Source organism: Balaenoptera physalus (assembly GCF_965194825.1).
Source record: "Balaenoptera physalus genome assembly, chromosome: 12".
NCBI lineage: Eukaryota > Metazoa > Chordata > Mammalia > Artiodactyla > Balaenopteridae > Balaenoptera > Balaenoptera physalus.
This window is the reverse complement of record NC_138897.1, coordinates 17,696,077-17,718,226: the sequence shown is the minus strand read 5'-3', so window position 1 is coordinate 17,718,226 and position 22,150 is coordinate 17,696,077. Positions and strand designations below refer to the sequence as shown.

At 41.5% G+C, this 22,150-nt stretch overlaps 1 protein-coding gene across 3 annotated transcripts in view; it reads right to left on the bottom strand.

Moving 5' to 3' along the window:
- Positions 1-361: 361 nt before the first annotated feature.
- The window catches only part of FECH (ferrochelatase), a 33,765-nt gene continuing 11,976 nt past the window's right edge, over positions 362-22,150 (bottom strand). For 2 of the 3 annotated variants that reach the window (XM_082417971.1, XM_082417969.1), the window contains 8 exons: positions 21,619-21,767; positions 15,787-15,921; positions 13,068-13,174; positions 9,218-9,316; positions 5,928-6,035; positions 5,344-5,508; positions 2,303-2,362; positions 362-1,828 (listed from right to left, as the gene is read on the bottom strand). In XM_082417971.1, coding sequence (XP_082274097.1) covers positions 1,694-1,828; positions 2,303-2,362; positions 5,344-5,508; positions 5,928-6,035; positions 9,218-9,316; positions 13,068-13,174; positions 15,787-15,921; positions 21,619-21,767 — 958 coding nt within the window. In that variant the 3' untranslated portion in view covers positions 362-1,693. The remainder of the gene's footprint in view (positions 1,829-2,302; positions 2,363-5,343; positions 5,509-5,927; positions 6,036-9,217; positions 9,317-13,067; positions 13,175-15,786; positions 15,922-21,618; positions 21,768-22,150) is intronic. The other variant, XM_082417970.1, reaches the window with a different exon arrangement.

Here is a 22,150-nt window from a genome sequence, read left to right as displayed (position 1 = left end):
TGCCCTCTGGCTAACACACAAGTTGCTCCTTACCCCATCCTGCCAAGGTCACTCAAAGCCTACCTTGAATCTAGTCCCCCCCAAAGTGGGTGGAAACAGAAGAGGAAAATTCTAAACAACTGTCTATGCCTTGTACCCTCTTCTGGAAACACAATCTACTAAAATGAAAGCCAATTTGGAAAAAAAAAATGTAGATGCTACTCAAATTTCAGAGCTGTTATCAGTGTGGGAAAACTATTAACTAACGTGGATGGCATGTTTCTCTTCTTGTACTACAAAGTAAATTCCTCTTATTTAATAATTTTGATTAGTAATGAATTTGGATTACTTTTGGTTTAACAGAGAGAATGAATCAGACTGGTTAAAACCTTAATGATGTCATATTTATTAATATAGTAAATACTGAATATAGAAGATCTATGACTCCACTAATACTTTCACTGGCTTAAAAAAAAAAAAGAAATGCACTTTCGAAGAACAAAGTAGTAAGGCTTAAAGGAAAGAGAAAGTTATTATTACAAATTCACTATGGATCCATCAGAGATTTTTAAAATCCATATAAATCCAGGTATAGAAGATCTGACTCCGATCCTACATTATTTCTACATTTTAGGACAACTTTTCACTCACAAATTCAAGGTTACAATGGCATCTAAAATATCCACAGGAAAAGACTAACATGAAATACAATAATATGAATAATACTTGTTGCATTAGAGTGGTTATTTTCCTTTTCTCTATTTTTCAAATTTCCTATAGCATGGTTGTATAATTTTTATAATAAAAATTGTAAATTAAGAATTTGAGGTTACCAAACATAGTTGACTTTATAAAATAAATCTTCAAACAAATATGCGGAAAGGGGACATTCAACCAAGATGAAGAAGATGCTCGATGGAAAGGTCCACGAGATCCTGAGAGGAGCTCTGGACATGAAGCCCTTCATTAGCATTTCCGGCCCCCCTCTCCTGTGGCACCAACGATTCCCACCAAGGTGGGGATGACAGATGCGGGATTGCTACACGTTTATCAGCCCTGTGTGCCTGGGGAATCTCAAAGCACTTTTGGAACCTACACTTGATTCGGTTTCATGGTGAGGAAAGGGAGGTTCACACACAAGGACCAAAATGACCGATTAATAGTGACATCACTGGCAAGAGCAGCCACTGTAGGAACATCACCGGACCAGCATTCTGTAACCCACAGGCTGAGGGAACGATTAGGTACCCTTTCTTTTTTCAAATTATATTTCATTTACTCAACTATGTTCGCTTTAAAAAAAAAATGTATGAGATTGTAAACAGATCTCACTCACTCTGACAGCCCACAGAGGGCACTCTCCGTACCCTCGCAGGGGTTTTTTGGGGCAATAAAACCAAAATCGGTATTGAAAATACGTGTGCATCTCATAAGATAAATTTTTAAAACTCATTTTTAAAATAGCCTCGTGGACATTCCAAACTAGTAACTTAACCCAGAGAGGGGAACTATAAATGCTTACTGTATTTGGTCTATAAAAATACCCCTCGATAAGGATTTCAGAGTCCATTTCTCAAGAAAGCACACAGTTTGTGGCCAAAGGCTATGCCCACACCGATGCAACTTCCTCCCTGATTGCTAAATACATCGTCCTCCACCTCGGAGGTGTCTGGAGGCGGGGCACCTGCCAAATCCCAGCGGCGCTCTGGCGGGGTCACAGCTGCTGGCTGCTGAAGAAGGACTTGGTCTCCCTGCAGACGGGATTCACGCAGAGCGGGCAGCTCAGGGTCAGCTGCGTGGAGCAGCGCTCGTTGGACTGGATGTGCGAGTGCACCAGGTCGGCCAGGGCCTGGGGACAGACGACAGGAAGGCGAGGCCCGTCAGAAGCGGACAGGCTGCTGCTATCCGCACCTCCCCTCTCCCATCTCCCCGGAGAAGCACTCTGGCCTGAGGTTTCTTTTCATTCAAAACCTATGAAACCTTTGAACCCAATTCTATAATGCCTTCCTTTCTTAAGGATTCTCCGCTTAGAGAAAAGTTGAAAATACAGGTTTTAGAAAAGGAAATCCTCTCACCCCACCTGCTGAACCTTGTCTCCGAAAGGCAGATTTTAAAGCAGACATAGTGATAGGTGGGTAGAAATAAGAAAACGGGGGCTCTCTAAAGGAGAAAAGAGCGAGAGTATAAGGAATTCGATTTTATTTTTGTAATTAATTGGAACTCAAAATGTTCTCATATGTGAGAAAACCAATATTCTGTAAGAGTTTCTCAGAGGACTGCTCTCCGACATGTTCCACTAAAATGGCTGTAACACTAGCGATACCTTCGAGAACAGCGGATTTCCGTTAAGAGACTCTGCTCTCCTGATGTTTTCAACCCCACACTGAAATCAAACGAGAAAAGGGAGGAAAAACACATACACGTTTTATTTTCCTTTTTTTTTAAAGAAACTGTTACAAAAAATAAAATAAATAAACACACATACACAAACACAACTCAAAGTCTTAGTACCAAAGTGTTCCCAGACTACCCAGAAATGAAAAAACAGTCCCGGGACCAGACATAGATGCTGATTTTCACCCCTTTATCATAAAATTGCTCTTCAATTTCTATTCCTTCCCTCATCCCATTACTTTCCCATGGGTGCTTTGTTTCCAAACCATTTTTGAGGTTTGTATCTGATAGAATACTCAAGTAATTTAAATCTGCTTACCATTCTTTTTTTAGTCTACCTTTCTAATGCATACTTTTACAGAATCTACCTAAGCAGAATGTTGCTTTAATGACTTAAATTTTTACACCTGTTTTGATTCCAAGTGCCAAAAGAGGTAAATTAATTTAATGTATATTGAAACTAGATTGGATCCAATATGCAGAGTTGGGTTTTTAAATATATTCTTACATAGAAAAATCTAAATTAAAAACCTAACAATTGTTTTACAACCATCCCTGCTCCCCTTTCCAAAAATATGCAGTTGATTCCAGCTAATTATCCCCCAAATAACTGAGAAATGTCTAATTCTTATTTACTCAGGTAGCTAGGATCTTCTCTTTCCCTTTCTGAAATGCTGATGGCTTTTTTGTTGCTTTATCTTTTAAGTTAGAAGACTGGAAAGGGGAAAATGGTGAGATGCAGCAAACACATAGTTCTCAATTTAAAAAGAGATCGATCATGTTCCAAAACTTCATGTAGAAGTAACAGCAGGATAACCAGTTGGTCAGTGTTCTCAAACACTGTTTTTTTCTTTCTGGCCACACTGCACGGTGTGCGGGATCTCAGTTCCCCGAACAGGGATGGAACCCGCAACCCCTGCAGTGGAAGTGAGGAGTCTTAACCACTGGACCGCCAGGGAAGTCCCAAGTGTTCTCAAACACTGTTGATGGGAGAGTTAAAGGATGGATTTCTGTGGGACAATCTGATAAAATATGTATCAACATTTACATTCCATTGCTAGGAATTATTTCTAAGAAAATAATTGGAAAAATGATGTTTATTACAGAGCAGTTTATGAAAGCAAAAAATTAGAAACATCTCAAATGTATACTAATCAAGGATTTGTTAAAAAATAATTATACAGATCTAATTATATTTATATATTTGGGTCCATAATACATTTTTAAGAGTAAGAAAAAGTTACAAAAACAGTATGAATAAAATACCATTTTTATTAAATGTGTAGAAGAATACCACTTTAAGATACACGCACATTTAGAGGGAAAAGGGGACTTATTTTTATCAAAATATTAACATATCTCTCGGGGGTAAGAGTCTGAGTGAGTTCTACTCACTATGTCATACTTCTCTGAAATGAGTTCTTTATTATTTTTATTATCAAAAAGCAATAATTTCTATTTTGGGCAAAAATTTCAAACTACTTTTAAGAGAAAGTTAATAGTTTTAAGTGTAGTGTATTCTCCCTTCAAAATAATGAAATTAATTGTAGTAGATGGTTTTCTTTATTCTCTGTATAGGCTAATATATTAGTCCCTAATAATCCATTTGATTACTAAGGAATGACCTCAGTTTGGTAATATGAATGAATGTGAATTATCATGCAATATAAACAACAATTTGTTTTCCAAATACACTGGTATGAACTGCCTTTGCACTTCAGTTTTCTAGCACGGTCACCATTAGCCAAGGTCATTGCTGGGATATAAAAGGCATCATGATTTTTTTTGTTTTGTTTTGGCTGTGCCGCATGGCATGAGGGATCTTAGTTCCCCAACCAGAGGTCGCCTGTATCTGTAGTGGAATCGCAGAGTCTTAACCACTAGACTGCTGGGGAAGTCCCTAGAAGGCATCATTAAATGAAGTCCATGGACAACCCTACAACCTCATTTTAGCCAATTACAACTTTCCCATAAATTCCTTATCAGAACTACTGACAAGTAACTTAGGCACCCTCTACCTTCATCAATGTGTGACTGATGACCAGTACGTACGTACAAAAACCTGTGGGGTCGGGTGCCGCTGAAGCTCTCCCCCAGCCCACTCTCCACCCTTCCTTGCACCTGCCACTTGGTCCCAGAGAGGGTGAAGTATCCTTCGAGGCCAGGGCCCCATCCATCACACGTGGGATGACCAGGGCCAAGAGGTCTGGTGGAAGATGAGAGGGAAGGGCTCCTTGGGTCCCAAGGGTTCCACAATTCCCATAGAAACAATGCTAAGAAGTGGACTCAGGTTTCAGGCCGGCCCTCAGAAGCCCTGAGATGGGTCAACAATAGTTTTTCTCCATGTGAATGACAATCACATCCATCTTACATTACAAGACAACTCAGAATGGTATTTGTTACTTCAGTAATCAGATTGATCACAACATAGTAGCAAAGAGCTAATTAAGTGAGTGCATACAAGAGGTCAAGGAAGTTACACACACTGTGCCAGTGTTCATTCCATGCCCTTCTCTTAAATGGCGGTGACTCCTATGTGCCTCGAAACCCAACCAGAAGCAGTGTAACAGCCCACGTAAAGGGCACTATTAGGTGAAGAAGAGGAATTATAGAACAATAAAATTCTTTTCCTCCAAACTGGTGAGAAGTACAATTACTTTTTTCTTAAGGAAATGTAGTTTTTATTACTTTCAAGGGGTATAGTAACTCAAACTAAACAAAATGATGTCGCCCGCAGTGATCCCTGGGCTACCTAGCTTTACAAAGGCACAAAAGTGCTTTCCCACTGCAAACATGCAATTAAGTTGATGTGTTCAGATCAGTACTCAGATGAAGTATGATTCAGAACAACGAGGCCACAGTACATGCAAACATATATACGGAGCAATATTTTTGAATGGTACAATTAGATCACTGCAGAGAGAGTTTCCTTTTAAAACAAGTCACAGTGGGATGAATAACCACACTTACCTCACTGGCTAGAACTTGAGAGTACTCGATGTCCAGTTCATACAGCGTTTCAATGTGATCGCTGGTAAACGCTATCGGAACCAAAAGGATATTCTTCCTCCCCCTCTCACAAAGCCCTCTAATGGCCTCGTCCGTCAGAGGACCCAGCCAGGGCATCGGGCCAACCTATGAGAAAGCAGGATGAATGTGCACAGGGACCCACGTCTCACCACAGCCCACTGCCCCGGACATACGCACACCTCCCTGTAAGAGTGAGGGCCACGTTTTACACCTGCTGTAATGGGTTCTGGTATTTCTGTATTAAGCTTGAATCCTTCTCGAAATTGGCAAAATATAAAAAATAACAATTTCTGTGATTACAATGAAAACTAATCTATTGTTTCAATGGTACCAAGGAATTCCAGGAGTCACTTGATTTTCCCTCCATCTTATTTGCTTGCAGAGTTCTTTCTGCTCATGGGAGCAGTCGGGTTACAGAACCTTCTGCCTACGTGAAAGGGCCAAATCTAATCACTTTATAACTAAGTCCTACAATACACGCCCTCAAGAGAGCTGCTGCCTGCAGACGTGTGGATGCCACCTACCTTGGACTGCCACACCAGTCTGTAGGGATTGGAGAAACCCAGCTTCTCCATGACTCTCTGGACAGTGGCGCCCACCTCCTGAGGATACGGGTCCCCTCTGTTGACCACCTGCAACAGAGACACGGGTGTCCAGTCACCAACACCGTGAAGGGTTCCGAGAGCCTCGGACTGTGCGGTGAGGTGGCGCGAGCCCTGGACCTGAGGCCGCCCCTTGTCTTCTGCGCTAACGACCATGCCATCTGAGCTCAACGCCCGGCTTCCCTGGATCGATTTCCTCAGCCAAGGGAGAACTCTGTACTCCATCATCTCTAAGGTCCCTAGGAACACGTCAAATTCTATGTCCATGTTATTCATGGGAGAATGACAACGTATGACAGTGGAGGATGGGTTTCTTCAATCCCCCATCTGAAAAAGGGAAAATGAGACAGAAAAGCTGGGAAGGAAGAGGCAACATGGGATGGGCCTTCACTCTTGGTAGTCACATGAGGGGCTGATTTTATTTCATTTCATTTTATTTTTATTTTTGGCTGCGCTGCCCAGCTTGTGAGATCTCAGTTCCCCAACCAGGGATTGAACCCGGGCCACGACAGTGAAAGCCTGGAATCCTAACCACTAGGCCACCAGGGAACTCCCTGATTTTAGAAATGAAATTGAAAGAGTGCTGTACGGACAGTGTACAGAACTACTGAGTCTGTGGGGACCAGGTGGATAGAGAGGTAAACACTAGTGGAATAAGAGAAAGAAGCAGCGTGCGGGGTCAGACTCCACGCTCCTCAAGGACATGGCCTGTGCCTTCTAATTCCTTTTCCCCACTCTTCCCACAACAGCGGACCGTGGCAATGCTTTGTGCACAATGTCTGTAAATGCTACTCACAGTCAGAACAGCTTGCTAATACCTCTGAAAGTGTTCAGTAGAAATTTTACTTTTACTTCTTTAATATTTAGTTGTGTACTAACTCCCTAACCCCCTTATCCTGCTTTATTTCTTCCCATAACACTTATTACCTCCTAATATTCCAGATTATGTTCTTATGTATTATGCTTATTATCTGTCCCCCTTCCCCCATTCTCTGGAGGCAAAGATTTTTGTCTATTTTGTTCATGCCCATATCTTATGATAGAGGATAGAAGAGTGCCTGGAATATAGTAGGTGTTCAACAAACATTGTCGAAATAAAATGATGAACATTTTCATGATATTACTAAAAGTTAGTTTGCCATTAGAAACATAAATGTAGAAGGAATGAGAGAAATATAAAGTCACCATTAGAACAGCACAGAAATATCCACTGATGGAGGCTAAAATTAGTGGGCAAAAGTCTGAGGAACAAGAAGATATTTGCACCGTCTCAAAGCAGCTTGCCTAAGATATTTTTAATTACAGAGAGAAAAATAGTGACTTTATAATGGACAAGTCCAGAAGACACCACCTTAGACAAATGACCAGGGATCACGTCACGAGTAGTAAGACATATTGCCAGCATGTTCCCCCGATATGCTACACTGAGGACAGACCACCCCAGGGGTTTTTTTCCTGATAATACACGACCTCAGTCTAATCATGAGAAAATACCAGACAAATCCAAATGGAGGAGCATGATACAAAATAACTAACATTCTACCAAAATCACTCTTCAAAAATATCAAGGTCATGAAAGACAAGGAAAGTATGAGGAACTGTCACAGACCGGAGGATCCTGAGGAGACGTGACAAGTAAATGCCATGTAAGATCCTGGATTGGATCCTGGAACAGAAGAGAGACAACTGAGGAAGAAGTGGTGAAGTCTGAGTAAGGTCTTCAGGTAACAGCACTGTACCACCGTTCGGTCCTTAGTTTTGATCACTGGACTCTGGTTATGTGAGATGTCAACATTAGGAGAAGCTAAGGGAACACTGTACTATTTTTGCAACTCTTCTGTAAGTCTAAAATGACTTCAACATAATACGTTTTTAAAAAGTCATTACGGGGAAAAAGTCATTAGAAGCAAATGCAGGGGATAAAGAAGAGCTTGTGAGAACAGTTTTCTTGCTCGACAATCCCTCTGCCTTCCCTACCCCATCCTTATCCCCTGATTTCATGGTATTTCTCAGTCCCACCCAAGACCCTGGGCAGCAAAACAAACAAACAAACAAAGCTGGAAGCAGCATGTTCAGTCCCTGAGGGGAAGAACGGGAAGTGAGGTGAGAGATGAGAGGAGAGAAGGCAGCACCTGGAATCGTTCACGTATAAAAATGTGCTTCCTGCCTTCCTGGCTAGAGAGCTTCCCTTCTGGCACTTCAGACACGGCCTCATCACACACAGGACGGTTATAAAAAGGAGAAGGACGGAGCAAGAGGATGGACATGTGAAGAGAATTTGCATGGTACCAGAAAAGAGAATAGGCAGGTTTCCAGAAGAGAGAAATTTCTCTCCAGAGCTACCTACTGCTGAACCTGGCACCGCTTAGGTGACATGCAGGAGAGAAAAGCTGCAAAGGGCTTGCCCCTGGTGACCACCAGGTGGCAGCACAGACCAATTAGAAGAGTGGCCCCAGACACGACACTTGGATTAACGCCATTATCCCTGGAGTTAAAACCTTGATAACACCGAAGAAAATGTAATTCTCTACCTCTCCAGCTTTGAAAGCAATGTTTTTAGGGTACAATGCTGGTTCGAAGCTGATGAAACTGGCTGCTTATCCCAAGCACTTCTGTATATCATACATACACCAGCTCCATCATTCTTGTCTCCACAAATGCAACAGTGATGGCACAGATGCGGTAGTTTAATGAACACCCAAGTGGTGTAATATGAGAAACTCAGGAGCAACCAGATCATAATTGGACACACTCTATATTCACCGGCCAAAATGTGCTCCCTAGCCTTGGCAAATTAAAAACTAATCACTTCCCGGAATTCAAACAGCCCAAGTCTTGAGGACAGAAGAACGGGGCTGAGAGTGCTTGGCTCTACAGTCCAACACCCTGAAACGTCAGGCTGAGTTCCTTCAACAGGGCAGGCAAAAGCCGTCTTCTTTTAACTGTCCCACTTATTAAAAATTCTTATGTAGGAATATATCTTCAAGTTACCATTTTAAAGGGACTTATTAAGACAATGTCTATTCACAATAGTATAGTCTGAATGAGTTGTTATTAGGCTTCGAGAAATGAGTCTAAAATTAGCACCAAGTTCAGTCTGAGGTTTCAGAGCTCCTCCTTGCGCTGGGCTTAGGCCGAATGGAAGCTGAGTCCATGTTATACATTTCGAAATCCTCTGCCACTGGGTCATCCAACAGAATGTTCTTACTTACAGACATCGGCAGTGAGTGAGCAGAAAATAGTATGACCACCTCGCGTCTCTTCTCAAGTGGAAAATGGTCCAGTTCTTTCAGAATGTGGTCGGCAAAGCACTGTGGGAACACCAAGAAAGGGGATAAGGAGGGAGTGGGAAGAAAGACATGGAAGGAAAAGAAGATATGTTTTCAATGAGAGCGACACCAAAAAATCTCAGAGAAGCCCTCAAACATCAGAACTGTCTTTGTAAAAAAACTGCAGACCGTACAGTCTCTCTTGCTTTGGTTCATCATCAAAATGGCTCATAACGGTCTCAGGGGCCTGGGGAATTTGATGGGAAACTTCTAAAGCTCGCTAATGGCTCACTGAAAGCGAGCGCTCTGGATGCCTCCCCTTGGGAGGCACAGGGCACACTTCCAGATGGAAGGGAAACACAGATGGGAAGGAGAAGTTGTTTTAAGACCTCTCATTTGCTCGCCTAGCAGGAAAACAGCTTACAGGGTCTTACTAAATCTCCCTTAGCTTGGCTTTCAGGCATATCACATTAAAATACATTAGACAGAAATAACAGAGGAATAAGAAAATATGATTCTATTTTTACGACCTTTTCCTCACTGAGTCAATCTTCATGATAACCTTCATAACAACAGATGAGAGGTTGTACAACTCTCGTTAAATCCACAGAGAGGGGAGCCGAGGCTGACTGGGGGGCCCGTCCAGCCCGCTCAGCCGCATCGCATCTGCGGAACCTGGGCTAGAACGCAGCCCCCCCTCCTCCTCACATCTCTCTCCACCAGACCAGTTAATTCCCTTCCTTAGTTGGCACGTCCCCCAGTCACAACAAGAGGTGCTGAAATACCAGATCTGAAGAGGCTTTCTTTTATCTCACTCTTTAATCACTCTGTCATTTAACTTATAAAGCAAATGCTACAAAGGACATTAATGGGTCAATTGACAAAATTGGAATATGAATGTAGATTAGATAGATTTAGGTATCAATGTTAAATTTGCTGAAGTTGAATATTGTATCATTGTTATGGAAAAGAATATCCCTGCTGTTTAGGTGTAAAGGGTGGTTTTATAAGTCTGTATGTATGTATGTATGTGTGTGTGTGTGTGTGTGTGTGTGTGTATGTATGTATGTGTATATATATATATATATAAATATAAAAAACTTATTCTTGGGCTTCCCTGGTGGCGCAGTGGTTGGGGGTCTGCCTGCTAATGCAGGGGACGCGGGTTCGGGCCCTGGTCTGGGAGGATCCCACATGCCGCGGAGCGACTGGGCCCGTGCGCCACAACTGCTGAGCCTGCGCGTCTGGAGCCTGTGCTCCGCAACAAGAGAGGCTGCGATAGTGAGACCCGCGCACTGCGATGAAGAGTGGCCCCCGCTCTCCACAACTAGAGAAAGCCCTCGCGCAGAAACGAAGACCCAACACAGCCATAAATAAATAAATTAATTAAAAAACTTATTCTCAAAAGGTTCAGGAAAAAAATTATGTATACATAGACACACATACATATGCATACACACACAGAGAGCATGCAAATGATAAAGCAAGTGGGATAAATGTTATTAATATGTGAATCTAAACAAAGAGATGAGAGTTCCTTATATACTATTCTTAGTCTTGTAACTTTTCCAATGCTTGAAATTATTTCCAAATAAAAAGGTTTTTAAAACATTATTAAAAAAAATTATAAAGGACAATTTACCAGAACCATGTAAATTTGTACTTGTTGGCATTTCGAAATATCAGTGGCTAATACTACAGGATGAGCAAATTATTCCCTAATAAATATTGGGATATTATTCATCTTTCCAGAACCCACAAAATTTGATAAATTAATGCTCTAAGACACAAAACGGTGCCTAGAGAGTTAGCTCCCTTTTCAAAATTTGTAATTTACCTATAGAGTCAATGTGATAGGATTCGATACAGACAAAAGCAATATTTTCTGGTGGTCTTTGCAGTGTTTGGAGACTAAGGATGCTCAGAAAAGGCTGTGTTTGTACAAAAGCCCAGATAAGGAGGCCCAACGCAAAGTTTAAGTAGGAGCCTGGAACATACATTTACACCAAATATTCCAGCAGCCAGATACAGTGGTAAAATGACTGTTTTGAGTAATTACTACCTATAACACGTACTGATAGAAATGTAGACTAAACACAAAACTTTTAGTTTCAGTTTTTACTTTTAGTTTTTGTTTAGTTGGGGTTTTTTTCTATTTCCGCTAGATATCAAATCTCCTCATGTAATCGTCATAATACTAATAAAGTCTAAGCATAAATTTTTGTTTCCTCAAGATTTTAGTAGTATTTTTTCCTTTTATCATCTTGCACAACTGCCAGTAGAAACACGATTTGTTAACAGCTTTCAACAGACTCAGTTTCATCAAAACTGAGGAGCCGTGGGCGAGCAGAAGTGTTCCTGAAATCACCTAAAATCCATCTGCGGTATTTTCTACGCGCAATCCCTCTGCAGAATGAAAGAAGCAGGCGGCTCTCAGAGCCTTCAATCACACCATGTAGGAGGGCAGATAAATGCCTCTAAAATTCCCTTTCATTTTATGAAGGGAGACTTCCTCAGTGAAGAGACCTTTCCATCTTTCTGCTTCCCCCCTTTTCAAAGGACTGAATTTTAATGCAAATCTAATTACGCCCTCAATTAGGGCAGGCAGATGCTGTGCAGATCCCTCGGTTCTCTGCGGCCACATGTCAGTGCTAATCTGAAACCCCCCTCGTTTCCCATCACTGGCCTCCAAGAGCAGAACAGGCAGGCCAGGCTGGGGCTCAGGCGGTCCGGACTGGACCCAGCAAAGAGCAGACTGGGAGGGAGGACACCACACTGAGACCAAAACTACACCCATTCCTGAGGGAAGGTGCCTCCTTTTCACTTCGCACTTTTTACTTAAAACTGGATTTCAACCTAAGCGTTAACCCTTGACAGCACCTACAGGCCTAAGGAAAACACCGTCTGCTCTGGGGCGAGCCGGCCTGCCTTCCACGATGTCTACCACCATCTAGTGGTTATCGATTTTAAGTTACTCCAGGCTTCAAAAAAGTGTTAAGCTGGTATTTTGCCAGAGACTGTCCGAGGAATGAAAAATAAACGGATGAACTCCACATCACTTAGTATTTCTTCTACCTAAACTAACTCGAAGGTAGAAACTTCCACCAACAGAACAAAATAATATTTGTTTGATCAAGTACAACAACCAGTAGTACTCCCATATTCAAAGGGCGAAAAAGTACATAATAACACTAATTCACAGCTTTAGAATTGTAGCTTTAACGGATTCTCCTAAAATCAAACATCTATTACTATACATATAATAAACATAAACTATGTAGGAGAAATTTGAAATTTCTTTTAATATATGAAACTTTCTCAATTGAAATGTTAAATTTATTCTGTCTCAGAACATGTAGATATATTACCTTTAAAATTTTTAAATCTTTTGACATTTTAAAGGATTTAGAAAATAGAGGATCTATTTGTCAGCTGTTCAGTCTATGAATGGAGATTAAATGAAACAACTTGCATAATCTTTTTTTTTTTTTCCTTGCATAATCTTTAACGTTCTTTTGGTCACTGTGAAACACAAAACTCAAAACATAATTCTGCTATGGTCTGTAACTAATACTATTAATCTGAAGAAAGAAAAGAGTTTACCCTTCAATCTTTAAATTTATTTCCTCCCGTCATAATAAATCAAGACTCTAATACCTTTTTTTTAATCCCCAGCACACAATTTAAGTAAGAGAACAGTAAGACTCGGGACACCCACAGACCAGGCAGGGACAAGAACCGGACCCACACCAGAAGCTGGGGTGACAGTCGCCGCGGGCAGTGGCTGGCTTACCTGAATGAGGAGGGGGTGTGTGGGCCACCTGTCAATGGTGCTCCACTTCATCGTGGGCTTCTTGCCCACTTCATTATAGTATCTGTAAATGGCATTTAAGCTGCTGCCTGAAATATACAGGGGCCACTTAGTACACGCATGTGGATTATGGTGAAAATAAAAAACAGACTAGTAAAGGCAGTAATTTTAAGTTCAAAGTAGGTAAGTCTTCTGCACAGAATCAGTCTAATTACAATCACTTCAATACTCTAAAATGCATATAGATTTAACTACCCTGCAAATGAAGATCACTAAAAAGCAATCAATTTCAACGGCCTTTCAAAGAGTATTGAGGCCACTTCTCTAGAGAAGCACAATGGTAGTGGATTTATGAAATACAAGCAGTCATTATTTGCAAGGACCAAGTCTTACAATTGAAAGCATGTTAAATTTTTTTCCCATTATGAAGGTAATCAACCCCATTTACAGAAAATGTAGGGGGTGGGAAAGAAAGCAAAAAAGAAACTGGTCGTGACCCCAGCATGCTAATACAGTCATTGTTTTATTCTAAGGTAGTTCTTTCCAATTGTTTTTCTTTACAGCTGCTTTGTTTTACAAAGTTATACTTTTAGGACATGTGCAGTTTTGTATCCTGAGCATTTAGGGCATTTTTTACTCAGTATTATGAGATGAATATTTTCCACATTCCAATAAAAGCTTTATAACCATCCTTTTTAATGGCTTATTTGATAAGAAGAGCAGCTTATTAAGGTTTCTAAGCGCATTCTCTGTTTTTACCTGCTTTATAAAATTATCATCATTCCCTAGAATAAGTTAAATGAATACCAATGTCCTTACAGGTAATCCAACAAAACTTGTATTTCTAAGCAAGAGATGGAAATCATGAAAATTCAAAGACTAAGGGAAAGCGGATGGTGCCAACCCAGTGCAATTTCTTTCCTGGCCTTAGAGGAGCTGGCACTGGAGCCAAGCCTTAATCCTAGGAAACTAACCCTAACATGGGGCCTCCTCCTCAATCTTCACATGGGGCAAATGCTCCAAAACACTGCCACGCTTCCCAACACCACTGGTTTCTCCATGAGAACTATGAATCAGTTAGGTCTCCAAATTAAAATGCTAGCCAGGACAAAGCCGTATTTAAATCACATGTACTCTCAGGCTAAGACTCAATTTTCAAAAAAATAAATGGAGTTCCATTTTTCTGAGCAGAGTACAATGAGTCAGATAAATCCAAACTGAGTCCATTCCAGGTTCAAAAACCATCTCTCCAGAAATCACAAAGTAGCCACCACCATCTTCACATTGCAAACCACATTTCACAGGTGAATAGCATTTTCAGATGTACAGAAGGACTTCGGGAAGCCACAGCAGGTCTTCCGAATCACTCAGAAACATTCAGTGAACTATCAAAAGTAGTAATTAAGGGAAAAGCATAACTAAAATATGTCATGATTAAAAAAAGTGATTGATACATAGAATATACTGGTGCTGCCACAATATGTGCCTAAATAAAACAACAGATAAATGACACTCTAGTGGCCTCAAAGAATGAACATGCTTCCCAAAGGCTTTCACATCTCTGAAGTAGGGATGTACCTGCCCTTACACCAGAGGTACTAGGGAAAAGCTGCACAGACACTACTGTTTTAAATACACTGCTAGAGCCAGCTGTGAAATGAAACCCTAGTCAATCCTTTGTCATATAAATAACCATCTTCTTAACTTGTTTAATTTTGAGAGCGGACATTTACATGTTGAGTTATATTTTTGAAAGCCCGGCCAAAGTATAGCTTAGAAATTTATAAAATCTGATTTATTTTCCAATAACGTTACCAGACATTTTAAAGTTATTGAGGTACATGTCCAAAAGAAATCACAATTCAAACTCTTGAGGGTGTCTGAGAACTCAGACATTTTCACAGGTGCTCTGAATAAATATTTAAGGCACACACCAGGCTTCCAAGATTTCTTCCAGTAGCCTTTTGTTTTCTCCTTATAGTTATAGAAATAATATGCACTAATGTCCAAAAGCAATTTGGGAGTAAAAATGTGCTGACCCCAAGCCTTGAGAAAGGATGTAAACAAATGTATTTGTGGGTGACAGCAGAAGATTTACCTATACCTAATGATACAGAGATTGGCAAAACAGATCATTCTCCAGCTCCAATTAAATATATAGGAAACAACACCTAATAACATTTCCCAAAATCTAGAACACTGAGAGAAATTTGCAAAGGAAACCCTAAACTGGGTTTTGGTTTAACCAGGAACCAACCCATAACCAAAGCATAACCAAAATACATACCAATATTTCCAATGTTATATGGACATCTCCGCTGGCAAAATGGAAACAGCTATCGACTTTGCTACATTAATAAGAATATTAGGGTAGCCATAAAAATAAGGGTTATTACACAAACATAGAAAGTGGCTTAAGGTTCATTACTGATCCATTATACAGCTGCATTAAAGCACTGAACACTAGAAGCCACTGCCTTTCACCCACAATTTGTAATTCTCAGTCAACTGGCTAATAACTCAAGGGACAGATGAACCATGAGATTTCAAACGGACTGACCTGAACTCTCAGGTTTAAAACAGACAGGCTGGATTTGCCATTCAAATCGAAAATGATTTATCGTTTCCTTCCGCGCTCAGCTTCCCTGGTTATTTTTGCCAGGGCCAGATCTACCCTCCCACTGTCAGAGAGAAGCCTTACCTGTGGTAGAGCAGCTGTACTGTGGATACTGTGTGAAAGCAATCGCCCTTTCCAGCCCATCTCTCTCCATCTCTTCAACTGCTTCTTCTGTTAACGGGTGGACATACCGGAATCCAATATAGTATTTGTGAGGGGCTATTAGGAAGCATGCATGGAAAGGAGAAAGTATTCATCTTGATATAGATTCCAAACAGAATGCAGTGCCCAGAACAAAGACAGTTAACCTAATTTCCTATGATGCTGGTAATGTGGGCAAGTTTGGAATAGTCCTTGGATCTTAACCAGTGTTCTGCTAGTATATGGATTTTTAATCACTATTTTCTGTGGTCAACCTCCCCCCTCACACACACACCTTTATTTAGCATATGGTTTTTAACACTCAAGCTTCTGGGCCTTATTCTCTGCTCTTGGCTGAGATAAGAGAGACTCAAGAGCAGAGAGCATTTACCCTTAAAGTATAACCTCCTCGTAGGTACCAGATACCATGGGAGACATTGTGCTTTTTTTTTCTCATCTAAACCCCATTTTTCAGATAAGGAAACAGACTCTCAAAGGTTAATGAACCTGCCCAAAGTCACACCTAGCAGATGGTCGAGATGAGATTGTAACGTGGGTCTCCCCACCCCAAAGCCTGTGCTCCTTCCATGCCTCGCCCCCAGCCTCTTCCAACACCCGAGTCCCCTCCTCCTGTTTCCTCAGACCCCAGGCCACCTAGTTTACATAAAAGCTCTGGGATACTCGATAAAAGTGCACTAATAACAAATGATTGAAATGATTCTCCTCACTTACATGAAAAACAAATCAACGAACAAACCAACAACAGTGCTTAAGTTGGAGGCGCTAAGTGGGATTTAAAAATCATTATTCTGGCACCTAAACGGCCCAAGTCAGGGCACATCTGTGCGTTCCTTCTCCTATCACTTTACCAATTCCCTCTCCTATCTCCTCCTGTATTTTAAAAGCATCCTCAACCAATTTCTTAGGCATTTATAAAATCATAAAACGGAAAGTTTCCTAAAGTTACCCAGTTTTAGTTCCTTGTCTTTTCATAGGATTACACTCAACTTATACTCAGGGATGAAGTTGAAAATACACTACACAACATTAAGTAATAGTAAACCCGAGATGACCTTACTGTCTAGGCATAAGCCAGGGCTGCAACTAAGAACATGACACTAAATTGCCACAAGAAACATATAGGTTGAAGTGAAGAAAAAGATAATACATTTATTGCGTGTGTGTCTCTCTCTATATAAGTGTGTATATACATATGCGTGTATATTTTATACATATGTATATATGTGTGTGCTATATATAGATACAGAAAACATTCCTCGGAAACTTGACCCAGGGGACTGAATCAACGGAGCATGCTGCCAAGAACAGAAGCAGAATATCGATAGGGGAAGAGAAGCGTGTCTGTGCAGGCGAAGGACAGTCTGATTCAATATTCTCCAGTTGGGAGCTACAAAAAGAGGAAGGAAGGGATACAAATGAAATCATTCTCAGCTGCCTGTCCCTTCTAGGCTACCAAATTTTTGGTCTCTTGCATAAAATATGGTGACCTGCAATTAAAACACCCCAGAGGGCATGGCCCTGTAAGCAAACTCCAAATGACCGATTGTTCAAAGATTACGTGGTTCGTGCTAAAACTGCCAACTATCACAATATCATCAAGTCCATTTTTCAGGAGCTCTTGGTGCTCTGAGCTGAGGCTGAAGTGGAATTTGCTTTCTAATCTATCTTGAGACAATCCAATGATCAGACTGACACAGTAAGATCCCCTGAATGCTGTGGGTCAACCAGCTTCTTCTGTTTTCTTTTCAGCTGCCCGGTAGTTGAAAGTTGTAGCCTAAATGCCTGGGGTCTGGGAGTTCCTCAGATGTTACAGACTAAGAGAGGTGGAGAGGCCTCCCTCACAGATAAAGGCAGGGCGGTGACCATATCTGGAAGTGAGACAGAGTAAAATACTCTGGAAAGAACAGATAATGCTTTCTAAACGGTCCAATTCAAGACGGCCTGCAAAAACATATTTTAGAAAAAGTGACAACGCACTGTCTCCGATTGGGCCTATCCTGAGGAACTAACAAGCATTCACGAAGGCTCCTGGCTACCCCCGAAGGAGTGCAGGGAGAGGAAGGAGTCTCCTGGATGTCATCTAGCACCACATCTGGTGGGCACCACATCTGGCCAGAGTGAGCCCCAAACACATGACTCACTGGCCCAGCCTCGGCCACCCTCAGAGCAGCTGCTCAGTGAACACTCTTGGGTGAGAACTACAAAGAAGTAAAAAAGGGAACAAACAGAAAAGCCATTTTGTAAACAGTAAAACTTCATTAATCTCCAGTCCATTCATTTAGCACGTGCAATAGTTCAAATGTCTGATTCGTACATGATTCTTTGAGAGAATGGTGTGAAGTTATTATAATGCCTTGTAATTTGTATCAGATCATGAACCCTATGCCAATGGTGAATAATAAAGGCTCACATATCTTGAATTTTTATCATGTACGCTGCACCGTGCTAATGCCTTTCAGGATTATCTTATTTCATTTTCACAGTGACCCTACGAGTTGGGTTCTGTTTTCATCCCCATTTTCAAGATGAGGTTTAGTGGGGTAAGTTATTTGCCTGACGTCATACAACCAGGGATGGGGAAGCCAGCTCCATCTGAAATGAACCCATTTTGCATCCAATAAAGAATGAAATTATTTTACTGAGTAGCACTTACTTAGAGCTTCACTAAAAGCAGACATATATAACTAAACTATAATTTTTAAAATGTATTTTAGATTTAGACTTTTCATGAAGTGAAATGATTGCACTTCTCATCTATTTCCTTGTGTGTCCACTAAATGACTGCAATGCAGTATTACTACATGAAATCAATTCCAAGTCATATTCCCTCATGTAACGCACTGTAATTAGTCAATAGTCAATTCTACGCAGAGCCTGTGCAAGTCTCAAAATATCTATACCGGCCACCAAGCAACAACTTGTCCCAAAAATGAAACATTTTTATCTGGTTGTAATCATCACTTTTTTTTTTTTGACTAAAGAGAACTTTTCCAAATACATGTAAACAAATAGACACAGTTCAAAAGGAAACTTTATAATTTTGTAGGAAAAAAATATAAGAAGGGAGGAGGAATGAGAAAGAGATGAATAGAAAGGAAACCCCATGATGGCCATTCTGACTAGTGTATTTTTGATTTGCATTTCTCTAATGATTAGTGATGTTGAGCATCCTTTCATGTGTTTGTTGGCAATCTGTATATCTTCTTTGCAGAAATATCTATTTAGGTCTTCTGTCCATTTTTGGATTGGGTTGTTTGCTTTTTTCATATTGAGATGCTTGTAAATTTTGGAGATTAATCCTTCGTCAGTTTCTTCATTTGCAAATATTTGCTCCCATTCTGAGGGTTGTCTTTTCGTCTTGTTTATGTTTTCCTTTGCTGTGCAAAAGCTTTTAAGTTTCATTAGGTCCCATTTGTTTATTTTTGTTTTTATTTCCGTTTCTCTAGGAGGTGGGTCAAAAAGGATCTTGCTGTGATTTACATCATGGAGTGTTCTGTATAGCTGATTCACTTTGTTATAAAGCAGAAACTAACACACCATTGTAAAGCAATTATACTCCAATAAAGATGTTAAAAAAAAAAAGAAAGAAAGAAAGGAAACCTGAAAGCAGGAAGGAGAAGCAGCAGGAAGGGGTGAGGGAGGGAGGGAACCCAGTGCTAGCCCTACCCAGCGGCAACTGGGGCTTCACTGCCGAGCTTCAGGTCCACTCAGCAAAGCATGAACGGCAGGACAAGAAACTTCTTTCTGGGTAACCTGGGCGAGCCCCGAGGGGGCCACAGAGCCACATCTGGTAATCCTCTTGCTTTTCAATGCAAAGTTCCCCCAAAGAACCTGCTAAACTTTGAGACTGTTTCCTATATCCACACTCTGTGTGATCATCAGCTGCTATACTCGTTTTGTAGGGTATCCCTCCAATAAGTCCTCAAAGGATTTTTCTCTCTGCCCCTGGAGCAGACTGGCCTGCAGCAGCAAGGCCCCACTAGACTAGAAGCTTCTTGTAAGTAGAAACCATGTTTTTCAACTTTGAGTAGCAGCACTGACCAGCGCAGGGCACTCAATAGGCCACTGATGAATGAATGCGTGGGTGGTCTTGGGCCGCATTAAACACCCCCAAAGCAGGCTTGCGTAAATGATGAGGTGGTCATCTACCACGCAGGAGAAAGGCAGAATTGAACTTGCCTGCCTCAGAGGGTCCCAGCGTGGGCCACAGAGGCTGGTGATAGGCCCTCGGGTCATCAACACCAGGTATCTGATAGCGAGTGGGACACTGCTGTACGTCTAGGTCATTCCATGGGACCCTTTCCAGACCAACCAGGGAGGCAGAGGCCGCTGCTGGCCTGTCTGGTCTGGACAAGCCAGCAGTCTCACCACAGAGAAAGAAGGAAGTGGGAAGGATGCATCTGTACTCCTTTTTCAAGGCTGACAGCTCTACTAGGGCTTTTATGCTGATGGGTGCTAGACTAAGACGTCAACAGGAAAAATGGCATCTTTCAGCTGCCTTCGTCCACCGAAGACAGCATAGCAATTGCAGATGTGGTTCACGCTAAACATTTTATCGTGATAAGCGGTTCATGACTAGAGAGTTTGTTCTCCATCAGGTAGGTGCGAGGTGAGGTCAGCCCAGTTTCCCTCACCCGACATTTTAAAAGGTACACTGTGTCACATGTGGCTGAGCGGTATAAGAAATGCCCTGAAGCCACAAGTGAAGGCAGGGAGCAAACCTAATATTCAAAAGCACAACTGAACAATTTTCCAAGTGAGATGCTCTGCCGAGGACTGGGGCCCTTTGTCCCGTGTGTGACACAAACGGTGGATTCTGAGAGCAACTCGAGCTGATGCTCAGTGAAACGCTTTTGGTCCTGCCCAGCGGGGCTGCTCTCCTTGAGGGTCCCCACTGTGTCACACTGTCCTGATCCTGAACCCTAGACTGTCTGCAATGAACACATTTCATGTGTCCTAAGATGCACATTATTTGTTTTAACACCTTATATTGGTCTACAACAGACACCGTCTTAAAATTAACTGACAGAGGTCTTCTGTCTTCGTATTATATAAAAACAATGGTGCGTCCTGCAATCAATGGTGCCTTGAATGCAATTAAATACGGCACTTAGAGTTCCTTCGTGTAGTTAATGTTTCATTCTGCACATTATAATTTGCGTTAGAGGTTCTCAGAGAACAGTCACCAGATGTGTACAATTCTCTTTTTAGTGCCATGCCCAACGAGGCACTTAAATGACTCACGATCATGGTATTGCCAAGAGCTGAAAGCGGTTGCTGAAAGTTGCTTAGAGCCTCATGGCTGCGGTAGCAGCTAGCTAATTCTGCCCTAAATGCTGATCTAATTAGTCATCCACACAGAAATAAACAGAAATAGCAGCAGCCTCAACCTACTTCCCAAAGATTTCTTTCCAGGACGATGATATATGCATCTTTTTTTTTCATGGCAGGTAGCCTCTTCCTTATAATCCAGCTCAACTTAACACACACCTCCAACTTCCTTTTGAGACTAATGTTCCAAAACTTTAGCTTGTTTATTTGTAACATAAGGAAGTAATAGAAAAGGCATATATCTGGGGACAAAGGAAAATGCCACAAGAACTGAGTTCAGTGGCCGGGCATCATGTAGGAACCCCTGCAAATCGAGAGCTGCTGGTACCCAGAATTGCATTTGGCTTCCAACAGTGTTGTGAATTTCACAACTAAACTTTGAAAGAACAAACCTAGTGAGATGTGAGTTGAGAAACACCATACCTGTGTGCGGGGACAACTCATCCAGCAGCTTCACCATGCCTTCCCCTTGCTTAGAAGTCCACATCTTGATGGGGGATCCGCCTCCAATCCTGCGGTACTGCTCCTGAATTTTGGGGGTTCGGCGTTTGGCAATGAATGGTCCCAGCTTACTAAATCATTGAACATTGAAATCATTTTATTCCAGCTAAGCAACCTCAGAAACATTTTCTACTCAATTAAAAAAAAAAAAAGATAAGCAAAATTTTAAGAAGAGCCTATTAAGATCAAGCCTTTAAAAACAGAAGCTCGAGGTCATTGACACCAGCCTGCTCTTTCGGCCCAGATTAGAGAGAGAGAACCAGACAGTCTCTGAAGAGTACCCACCCTGCCCTACAAGCTGTTCTAGCAGCAGGCCCTGAAGATTCAGGAGCCCAAACACCTGTGCAGAGGCCCTGGCTATGAGCTAGCTACTAACTTAACACCTCTTGATTCTGCACCTAATAGGAACTAGGACGTACAAGACATTTCTTATTTAAGAAAATGCATGTTAATC